Raw genomic sequence first — 11,899 nt, 5'->3', positions numbered from 1 at the left:
TTGTAGCCGCCGGCTAGTTATCAACAGCAAAAGTAAGTCTGAAACTTAAATTTTTATAGCGGCTGATTTTATATAAGGAAAACGATAAGGCTTGGAATCATCAAGCGGGTCGGCTCCGGGTGCACGACTCTTTTTTCTTTCCCCTGCTGAGCGCGACTTCTTAATCATGACGGTGGTGGGGAAGTAAAAAAAATAAGAAGTAAAAAAAAAAAGTGAAGTAGAGTGAGGAAAAACGATCGAGAAATGCGAGGGCGAGCAGGAAGCATGATTGAGAATAGTAAAGGGATGACACGGCAAGAAATTAAGAAGTTGTGTGCTATACATCCTCTTATCGTGCCAAATTGAGACAACGGTGGAGCCAAGGAGGCTGCTTCAGCGCGTCCTGCTGCTCCAGGTCCAAATGCTGCTGCGTCGTCCCAACACCGGGGCCACCAGCAACAACCTTCACCGCCGACGACGACCCCAACCGAGATGGCCGGTGCGGCATCACCGCCCTGCAGTTGGTGCTGCCGGACTCCGTCGACGACGACGAGTTGCTCGTCCTCGAGTCCACGCTAGACGACGGCGCCTCCTTCTTGGTCGTCGTCGTCCTCCCGATCGCTAGCGTCAGGTCCAGCTCGCTCTCTTCAAGAACACTAGTGTGAGCCTGTGGCTTGTCATTGTCGCTCCCAGGAAAGGTGTGCCATGGCCTGCTCGACCCTGCCTCGTTCTCCTCTGCATGATAATCGTCTTCAGGTATGCAACTGATGCTTTGCATTGTGATTGCAGAGCCGGCGTCCATCAGTAGCTTCTGTACTCGGTACAGCCGGTGCAGCTCCTGAACCTGAACAAAGCTGCTGTTATTTGCTTGAGGCCTGAAGGTTCGGTACTGGATAAGGAAGCAAGAGTTTGGAAGTTTCAGTATGGAGTGATGTTCTTATCTTACCTGCTGCTTGAATGTCTCCTCCTGCCTCAACATGGCCATCTTCATGTGTTCCTTCTCGTACTGCTTCAGGTACCTTGACATCTTCTTGTGGCCGGAGAATTAGACCTTTTTTGGCTGGCTTTGAAGCCAAATCACAGCTGCAAAATACAGTGCGAGATCAACAGATTGCTCTCTCTCTCTCTCTCTCTCTCTGGATGGATACGCTCAATTTTTTTCTGCCATGGCAGTAACAAACCAACCATATAAAATTTTGCACCCTAGCTATCTTTATAGATGGATGCAAGGAAAATGGAAACTATGAGAAAGGAATTGAGTGGCTTTTACTCACAATAGGTGGAGGCCGACCAGTTCGAACGCTTATCGGGATCGAAGCCTCAAAGAACCTTGCAACAGGGGCACTTAACTTTCTCAACAATCCACAAGAGCCTATTTTAAAGGCGGAGAGAGAGAGAGAGATACTAGCAATGGGGATTACAGTGTGGATTGACTGAAATCTGAAGCATTTGAGAGTGAAAGGGATGATGACCCCACCACAAAATGTCAAGCAGACTAGAAAAGCAGGGAGACATAGCAACCCCCACTTGCTATAAATATGTGTGCATCCATCTTGTGTTGTATCTATCCAGAAATAGATTTAAAGGAAGGCACTACACCAGAAAGGAAGAAAGAATCACCCGAACCAAGAGACAGGAACAGCTAAAGTAACCAAGGCACTTCACATGTGTGCATGCCTGCCTGCCCTGGAATCATGCTCCTCGCTCCTAACTTGTTGACATCACAGACCTCCCCTCCCCCACTCAGGAATATACTACAACAGAACGGACCCCCTTTTTTCTTTCTTTTATTTCTCAATCTAGTTGAATGACATGACTGATTAATAATTGCCACCCAAGATTGTTTATAACCATTGTGGATCTGGGGATCTTGTCGACTTCCATGAGTAAATGCAGTCGTCCTGGAGAGCTTAAGCTTCAAGTTAATTCGATTATCTGTTCCTCCTCTTAAAGTCTGAAACTGAACATGACATTCAGTTTCAGGTATCACACTTCTCTAACTGAATAACATGACCCCCCCCCCCCCCCCCCCTCTTTCTTTCTTTGTTTTTTTTTTCTGACGGGAGATGTATGTTAGTAATTAATTGGTGTTATCAACCTAAACTATAAACGGTGTTTCACATTAATTAGTGGTGCTGATTCCAATCCACCTAATTCGATATTTGAAAAATGACGCGCACTTATTGCATGTGAACTACAGAATAATTCTACTTAGATGTTTGCATGTCCTACCTTCCCTTTCCGGCTTAATTTTTCTCTCCATCTCTTTTCTTATCAAACTAAATTATTAGTGACCCAGCACCAACAATGTTCCCCCAGCTTTCCAAGAAACCCGATCGTCGCCACGTGCGACAATGGACTCCAATCAGCTAGCATGACAAATCTGAGACACGGATGGGGATCACCAGCGGTGTCCTGATGAGAAAGGCCCTTTTGGAGATCAGAATGATGAAGTAGCATTAAGAAATGGATGATCCTGAACTGTATATATGCCGCCTGCCTTGGAGGGATGCGAGCTTCTTCAGACAACTCACGCATTAACAGCCAAGCCCGGGAATCTGGAGACAAGGGCATGATTTTGAGGGATGTGGATGCATGTGCCTGCCCCATGATCTGATCCTCCATCTCTCCTCTTGGGCACCATGCGTACATGCGCTGGACTTGTCCTCCATGTCTTCTTGGTTAGTACAGTAGACAATAGGCATACATGGGAGGCAACGGATGGATTGCCATTGATTCAGTACTGTGCTGTGTACTTTACAGATGATGGCATCCCAATGCTTTCTTGTTTCCTTCCCCCCTAGCTAGCTGTGCTAAATCTGTGAGGATACGCTACCATTATCTAAGTACAATTGCCAGCAGGTTTAAGGATGTAATTTATCGTGTCCATTGCAGATAATGAACTGCAAATCTATCAAGTTAATTTCACCTAACACACATGATTAAGCCTACGGGTCTGTTTGTGTTCATGCCATGACGATGGTGTGCTCTCTGCAATCGTGCCGCAAGCAAACACATAGTTTGTTGCACTAATTAACCGGCTTGGCGTTGACCCTTCTACACACGAAATACTAATCTTTTGTAACGTTCATGTGTGTCAAGAACTTAAGATAGTTCAAGCATCGAACCATGAATCAGACAGGACCTACTTGATCTGATAAGGTAAATTATAGCTCTAGCTGTCGTTTAAATCCTGCAGTGTTTCACTGACCGACCCATGAGGACAACCAAATTTTAAAAAGAGTAAATTTAACAAAACTACATATACTTTAGTTGAATTATCACAAAACTATAAATTTAAGGCTTAGGCTAAATATCTTAAGACTACATATTTAATAATAATAATAAAATTATTCCAAAACTACATAATTTAGGATTCTAGCAATAATGTTATGTTTGAATAATTAGCATCCAAGTTTTCTGATTAAATTGATGCTCAACATGTGATTTTGTAGTAACTTTATTATTAAATCTGTAGTTTTGTGGTACTGCACCAGTTCTATAATAACTTCAGTGCTATAAATATGTAGTTTTATGATAAATCATTGTTTGATAAAAGATTTCTATAGTTTTGTCATCATTAGTCTTATAAAAATTACTTTCATAAATGTGGACAATGCTACATTATGAAACGGATGGAGTACAAGCATAATTAAACTCATGAGACTAAACTGCAGCTAACAACACCTAATTAAATGACTGATCTATACCCATCAATGTTCGTTCCATTGCTCTCTAAAAATAATTAGGCCTTCGATCTCGACTCTCGACTGCTATCTCCTTTTCGCTGGACCAGCGAAGAGCGCTAGCCCAAGTAAGATCGAGGAAAGGGTGGTGGTCTGAAAAAATGAGCACAACGCCACAGACCAATAGGCTGCACTATGTTTAATTTCTCCGTATATAAATTAATTCCTTAGGTATCATTAAGTACATGAACAGTACTTGCAACTCACTCAGCCAAGTGCTTACCGAGAGTTACTATGGTAATCTGCCTCTCGCATTTTGGATAGTTTTGATGGATATCATTGTTGGCGGTATGGCATGAGGCCCTTCGACCAAAATCTGCCGAAAGCTATGCGAAGAGTGGGGATTCAAGCCCGAGACGTCAAAGTTAGTCGGGGCGAAGTCCCCCCATGGCGAAGACTATGGAACAAGGACGGCGAGAGGCGAGGGATCGCACGGGTACTCTGCCAAGCCAGAGGCCTCTTGGGCGAAGGATGCAGGGCGAAGAGTATATGCTGAAGGGAGACGACTTCGCCAAAGCAAGCTCGCCCCCGCGAGGGCCGAAGAAGCCTTTCCGGCCCATCAAGTCTAGGGGCTATTGGGCTGACGATCGCCCGATGGCCCATCAGGGGCCTGTGAACCTCAATTACCCTATGTACCCATGTAAATGTCCCTTTCATAAGAGTAACCATGTAAATTCCTCTGTATAACCAAAACTCTAGTAGTAAGAACCTATAATAGGGGCTATAAATAGTCTCATAGGGCCATGTAATGGGGGGATCCCGAAGAAAAATTCTCTAATTAATACACTTTACTTCTGTCGCGACCGAGAAAAATACATTTTCCCGAACGCTAGTGTATTAATCCCCATCCCAGGAAAAGCCGTGTACACCACACAAACATGATACAAAAGGCACATCTTTATTATATCGATAATATTTACATTATTACAAAGGCACTTAAGGCCTGACAATCAAAAATAAACAGCAGCGGACTAGCGGGCCTACGCTTCCATCTTCACAGGCGCTCAACTGGGGTATAAGCCAGGACTCCACCTAAGACTTCTTCTCCAAAGCTTCTCTTACTGAAGGGGGGGGGGAAAGATTGAGCAAGAATGAGTACAACCACAGTACTCAGCAAACCACACCAGCAGATGCATGATTAATGCAAGGGGGCACAAGGGGTAATAATATAGGGGTTAAGTTTTGCAGTAAACAGCATTTAAAAGTCACTTAGTTGCCCAAAGCCATTTTATAAAGACGATCCTAGAGCTACACAGTGTTATTAATCAAGGCCGTGAACCCATACGAACCAGCCTTAACCCAAGGCCTACGATGATTCAAACCGAACTGGCAACCCGACCCTGGGTCCCAGCTCGTCCCAAGCCAACCCAGGCCAACCATTCCACATTTTAGTTGTTAAGCAGGTTTTAAGAATTAAAACACTAACTTGGGTACATTGCTAGGCTTGCCCATAACCGAGGGCGTGGCTATTCGAATAGATTATACTCTGATTCAGGTGTACATCTTTACCCACAAGAAACATCTTCCTCACGTGTAACCACGTGCCACATACCACCACGGCATACAGACGGAAGACGTGACATAGTTCCCAACCCATCCTAGCCATAAACAAGAGTACCGACCCAGCCCCGCCTACGGCCGGAACCTCCGGGACAGGCAGGCAGGATTGAGCCCCTAGCAGCAGGACACCAGCCCTGTGCCATGACATCTCGACTACCAGGCCGCAGCTCGTGTAGCCTTCATTTGTCCTAGAGATGTCCATCGACCCCCGACTTCGTCCATCTCCATCCGTGTACCTTTGTTTATAACCAGACTGAGCCACAAACTAAGCCTTACCCACTAGACATGTGGAAGTACGGTAGTGCTTTGCAACAGAGGCCCGAGCTTAATCCTTATAGTACCCGAGGTACGACTAACAAAACCCAACCACGCACCTCGAGCCCAGCCTAAAACCATTTTGGGGGTTTTGAATAGAGGGGGAGGTGTGTGTCCAATTCCAACATAAGCCAACCATTCCATAGTATCCAAATGATATGAGAATTCCCAAAGTCTAAAGTTATAAAACCACCTAATGTTGCCTAATTAATCAGCGAAGCATCTACCTAAATTCATACTAGTGGAACCATGAATAGGGTACCCACTAGTTGGGGTTTTGTTTATCCTAGGGTGAACAAGGTAATAATAACAATGACAACAATGATAAGGTCATAACAAAGATAAATAGGCATGGCTAAATAAAACAGTGATAACGCGGGAATTTGAATAAAGCAATAATGCAATAATTTAAATCAAAATAATTTTATAAACTGGGATTCAATATGCTCAAGGATGATGTGACTTGCCTTGCTCAGAGATAACGGCCTTCCGAACCTTCGGCGACGACCGCAAACCACGCTTCGGGAACCTCAGGAACGACAGAAGCTACGCGAAGCACACAAGCAAAGCTACAAGCCTATAAAGAAGCAATAACAATACATAAAAAGAAAGCACAGGGTTCTTTAGGTTATAACAAACATTAGGAGACTTGAACGGATCGATTCGGAGCTCGTATGACCAATGCATGGTCATCCGAAGTTTAATGCTGTTATATGGAGATTTGTGGATTATTATAATTAGGTTTTACAACTATAAAACATGTGTAAGCGCTAGCCTGGAAAAGACAGGAAGGCTGCGCCGTTGACATGCGGACCCCACATGTCAACCTAAGGGACCACGGCAGACCGGGTACACAGAGACGGTCTACGGGTCGACGGAAGCGGACCCCGTGTGTCAACCGAGGCGAGTGGCCGACAAACGGACTCCACTAGACACCACGCAGGCTGCACACATGGAAACCACGCGGCTACCGAGCGGGCACACTAACACAGTAACCACACGCACAAGCGAACGACTATCGACACCAGCACACGGGTACCGGGGTCGACAACCGCACAACGGGCATGGGCGACACCGAAAGGACGAGGACGAGGGCGACGAGGGAGAGAGATCCTTACCAGCACGCGACGAGGCGAGGGAACGACAACGACGAACGGGCGCGGCGGAGACGGCCGGGAACGATGTAGACGAAAGGCGAGGGGACGACTTCGGCGGCGATCCTTGGACGAAGGCGAGACGCGGCCGGCGCAACGCTGGGCGACGCAGAGGCGAGGACGAAGACGATGACGGGGCTGCGGCACTTGACGTAGCGAGGACGACGAACGAGAACGGCTTGACGGAGGGACGAACGCCACGACGACCGAGAACGACGGGAGGACGACGACGACGACCAGGGCCGGCAAGGAGGCGACGTGGGCAGCCGGCAGCGGCTGCACGGAGACGAGGACGGCGTGGAACATGCCGCTGCGAATCTGACAACGGAGGCGGCGCCGCGAGACGATGAGCCGGCGAGGACGAACGACCGACCGGAGGAGTTGTCAACGAGGACGAACGGAGACGACGACGACGGACAGCGGAGGGGTTCAGATGGAGGGAAGGCGATGCCGAGGACGACGTCGCTGGCTCGCCGCTGCGATGCCGGAGGTGGTGGTGGCGCGGCCGACGGCGCACGGGCACGGCGGAAGGGGTTGCCGAAGGAACTCCAGCGAGACCGAGGGAGAGGCGCGACGGGCGACGGCGTTCCGGCGAAACCGAGGGCAGGCCGGGGTGGAGGGCGACGCGGCGACGTCGAGGGAGGATGGCGATGACGACAGCCGCTGCACCGGCGAGGCGGCGCAGGCGGCTGGAGGCGGTGGAGTGGTGGCGACACCACTGGTCGTCGGCGAGGACGTCGCTCCGATAATTTCCCCGCGAAGCAGAGGCGACGCCGGGGAAGAGGAGGCGGCTGCGAGGCCGCTTGGGGCGACGGAACGGCCGGCCCACACCTGAGCGGCGCGGCAGGGGCGGCTGGAGTTCACCGGCGGCGTGGGAGAGAGAGGAGGGCTGCGGGGAGAGGTGGTGAGGCCACGGGAGAGCGCGGGAGGGGACTAAAACGATAGAACGGAGCGAGGGTGTTCCATTTTATAGGGTAGGAGAGGGAGCCGGGCATGGGAGAGGTGGGAACGGCGGCGGAAAAGCCGGCCGGCGGCCATGGAAGGTGGCCGGGTTTGGCGCGGGCGTTCCCGACGATTGGGGGCACGAATCAAGGGGGAAATTAGGGGGAATTGATGAGGAAGGAACGGGGATTAATTCCCCCCAATCAATTTGGAGGGAAGGGCATTGATTCGCGTGGATTTATGGGAGGAATCGACGCTAGGTTTCACGGGAGAGAGAAGAGAGAGAGGATGCCGGGCGGGAGGAAGGAGACGACCGGGTGGGTGGGACCCACCGATCGGGCGCGCAGTCAGCGCGCGTGCAACGCGCGTGCGCGGGAGGGGAGCGGCTGGGTGGCGCGGTTTGGGCCGGGCGGCTGGCCCAGGAGGAGAGGAGGGAGAGGCGACCTGGGAGAGAGAGGGAGGAGGAGGGGGCTGGGCCGAGGGGAAGGAGAGGAGGCCCAAGAGAAGGAGGGAGAGGAGGAGAGGGAGAGAAAGAGAGGGAGGAAGAGAGGACTTTGGCCGTGGGCCGAGAGAGAAAGAGGGAGGACTTTGGGCCAGACTTGGCCCAAAGGGAGGAGGGGGATTATTTTTAGTTTTTCTTTTTAGTAAATTTTGTTAATTGTTTTTGTTGCTTAATAATTATTTCTGGTGCTCTGAAAATTCAAGTAAAATTTGAGGGCTCCTTTTAGACCAAGGAGAATTTAACAAAAATTCTCTGGACCACATTCGAATTTTTCTTGTACGTATTTTAGTGTTTGCCAATTTCTTTTCGAATTTTAATTAATTCTATTATTCCTTTTAGAGAATGATTTTTATTTCGTGATGAATTTATCAGGACGTGACAACTTCTTTCCCAACCACTATTGAGTGACCACGTCTTCCGACGTATGCGATTGTCGTTTCGACAATAGCTGGCGCCGATCGTGGGGACCTCCAAGCGAAACCATTGAGAGCGAATGCCACCGAAGAAGGTCGTGAAGGAGAAGGTTACAAGGCGAACGGAAAGCGACGTCAAGGCGGATATGGCCGCCGAAGAGGGAGCAGAGACTTCGGCGCCCGTTGCCGAAGATGGAGGAGCGCCATCTGCTTCCGCACCTGCACCATCACTACCGCCTTCGGCCCCTGCCACCTCTGTGTAGGTGCCGAACACGGCTGATATGGCGAAGGCGGCTGCGGCGGCAAGGGCACTCCAGACCAGGGCGGAGATCCTTTCGACAAGCCAACTGCTAGTGCCCCAAGCCGCTTCGTCGCAGTCGGCAACGGCCCTAACTACGCTCACCGCTGTGCAAGCCCAAGTCAACCCTAACCCCGAAACACAAACCGAAGCCGACATGGAAGCCATGCGACAGAACATGACACGACTCCAAGACATGCTTCGCCAAATACAAGAACAACAGCAAGCATACGAGACGGCAAGACGATCCAAGGTCACTTCGGCACCAATCCTCCAGTATTCGGAAGGTTATGTCCCACCCCAAGTCTATCTACAAGTGCCGACCCAGCCCCTTCCGCCACAAGTCACGCAAGCGCCAATGTACTTCGCCGGGCAGCCATCGACCGCAGCAGCGCATCCGGCCCCTCACGTGCAGCTGCAAGCTCAGCCGGTCGCTGCCCAAGTTGTAACACCCCAGCCCGTTTGAAGCCTGTTAGTAGTGTGAGTTTGGCCCATGTGGCCCAGAAGTGGATGTGTAGTGGTGGTTTAGTACCACCTTGGAAGTTTAGGTGGGTGAGGGCCTACTTATAAGCCTTGGTGCTCCAACCATGGTATCCCCGGGTTAACCCTTTTACACGAAGCGAGGACGAAAGTATAAGCGGGATACCATGCGAACGTGGGTCCGCTCAACGTGTAGAGTGGACTAATGCGGATTTTGGAGGCAGGGTGTTACAGTTGGTATCAGAGCATAAACCTCCGCTGTGTGATGCATGTGCTTTGGTCCATGGTCTGCACCGGAGGGGGTTCTAGGCCTCTGCCGTGTAAACGGTGAGCTGCTGGGGCGTCAGCCCTTAAGGGGGGTAAAAGGCCATGGTCTGCACCGGAGGGGGTTCTAGGCCTCTGCCGTGTAAACGGTGAGCTGCCGGGGCGTCAGCATTTAAGGGGGGGTGAAGGGGGGTGAATGTAACACCCCAGCCCGTTTGAAGCCTGTTAGTAGTGTGAGTTTGGCCCATGTGGCCTAGAAGTGGATGTGTAGTGGTGGTTTAGTACCACCTTGGAAGTTTAGGTGGGTGAGGGCCTGCTTATAAGCCTTGGTGCTCCAACCATGGTATCCCCGGGTTAACCCTTTTACACGAAGCGAGGACGAAAGTATAAGCGGGATATCATGCGAACGTGGGTCCACTCAACGTGTAGAGTGGACTAATGCGGATTTTGGAGGCAGGGTGTTACACAAGTACACCCTCAACCGCCTGGCCAAGCACCACAAACAATGGCAGAAGGGGCTTCGGCTCTGCAGGCGCAGCTCCAAGCTTTCCTTCAGCAGCTCAGCCAACCCCATAGCCTTTCAGGTATAGCCCCTTCGGCACACTCGGAGGGGAATACAAGTCATGATGCACCTAGTTGGTTGCCATCGAATCAGCCAAGTCTGGGAGCTTCGCTGTGGAGTCAAGGACCGCAGTTCGACTTCATCAATGCTACTTAGGCACCAACCATTCGGCCGCAAGCACCAACGTCAGGCTTCGGAGCAAACCAGGCACCAAACCAGGTCGCCATGACATGGTCACAGCCAACTTTTGACCCATCCATGGTGGCTCAGCAAGCATCACCAATCGGAGCCGGGCAGCCGAATGCCATGGCCCAACCTCACGCGCAAGCCGTGATTTCGCCCTTCGCCACGCCGTATCCGCAGCAAGGTGCCGTGAACAGGGCAGGGAGCGAAAAGGGGCTATCGCTAAGTGGGGGAATCAAGACCCGTCCAATCCCACCCTAGTTCAAGTTCCCACCCGTCCCACGCTACTCAGGCGAAACAGACCAAAGGAATTCCTCTCTATTTATGAGTCCGCGATCGAAGCGGCTCATGGCGACGAAAATACCAAGGCCAAGGTAATACATCTCGCTCTAGACGGCATTGCCTGTTCTTGGTATTTCAATTTACCAGCCAATAGCATTTACTCATGGGAGCAATTACGCGATATCTTTGTCCTTAACTTTCGAGGCACCTATGAGGAGCCGAAGACGCAGCAGCATCTGCTCGGCATTCGCCAGAGGCCGGGGGAGTCGATAAGGGAGTACATGCGCTTCTCGCAAGCCCGGTGCCAAGTTCAAGACATAACTGAGGCATCTGTCATAAACGCCGCTTCAGCCGGTCTACTCGAGGGCGAACTCATAAGAAAAATCGCCAATAAGGAGCCACAGACACTTGAGCACCTACTTTACATCATTGACGGGTACGCAAGGGGCGAAGAGGATTCCAAGCGACGGCAAGCAATACAAGCTGAGTATCATAAGGCTTCCGTCGCCACAGTCCAAGCCCAAGCACAAGTTCAAGTTGCCGAACCACCTCCTCTCGCTGTTCGCCAGCCCCAGCCATCCAAGGACAACCGCCAAGGCAAGGTCAAGCCCCCCCCATGATCTGGATGAAGTTCAGAACCGACCGTGCGGGCAAGGCTGTGATGGCTGTCAAAGAAGTGCAAGCCCTCCGCAAGGAGTTCGACGCCCAGCAAGCAAGCAACCATCAGCAGCCTGTCCGCAAGAAGGTCCGAAAATACCTCTACTGCGCCTTCCTCGGACGCTCTTCGCACACCACGGAGCAATGCCGAAACATTCGGCAACATGTCAGCGGGCAAGATCCAAGGCCGCAGCAGGGAGCAGCTGTCGAAGCACCTCGTGAAGCAGCTCAAGAACAAGCACCCCCCGAACAGCTCGTGGATTTGATAGTTGGCTGCGAACTCATGAGCTTCCTAGATGCATATTCCGGCTATCACCAGATCCACATGAACACGGCCAACATCCCCAAGACAGCCTTCATCACACCATTTGGCACCTTTTGTCACCTCAGGATGCCTTTCGGCCTGAGGAATGCCAGAGCAACCTTCGCCAGGCTGGTGTACAAGGTCCTTTACAAGCAATTGGGGCGAAACGTGGAAGCTTATGTCGACGACATCGTCGTAAAAAGCCGCAAGGCTTTCGACCACGCGTCCGACCTACAGGAGACCTTCGACAACTTGCAC

At 50.8% G+C, this 11,899-nt stretch overlaps 1 protein-coding gene across 1 annotated transcript; it reads right to left on the bottom strand.

The window, feature by feature from the left end:
- Positions 1-46: 46 nt before the first annotated feature.
- On the bottom strand, positions 47-1,483 carry LOC127767880 (uncharacterized). The gene is made up of 3 exons (XM_052293354.1): positions 1,254-1,483; positions 926-1,062; positions 47-823 (listed from the first exon to the last, which is right to left on the bottom strand). The coding sequence occupies exons 2-3, from the start codon at positions 1,004-1,006 to the stop codon at positions 329-331; spliced, it is 576 nt and encodes a 191-aa protein (XP_052149314.1). The 5' UTR covers positions 1,007-1,062; positions 1,254-1,483; the 3' UTR covers positions 47-328.
- Positions 1,484-11,899: the final 10,416 nt, after the last annotated feature.

The sequence above is a fragment of the Oryza glaberrima genome, chromosome 3 (assembly GCF_000147395.1).
Source record: "Oryza glaberrima chromosome 3, OglaRS2, whole genome shotgun sequence".
Taxonomy (NCBI): Eukaryota; Viridiplantae; Streptophyta; class Magnoliopsida; order Poales; family Poaceae; genus Oryza; species Oryza glaberrima.
Note: the sequence above shows the minus strand (reverse complement) of the source record. Positions and strands in the feature narration are given on the sequence as shown.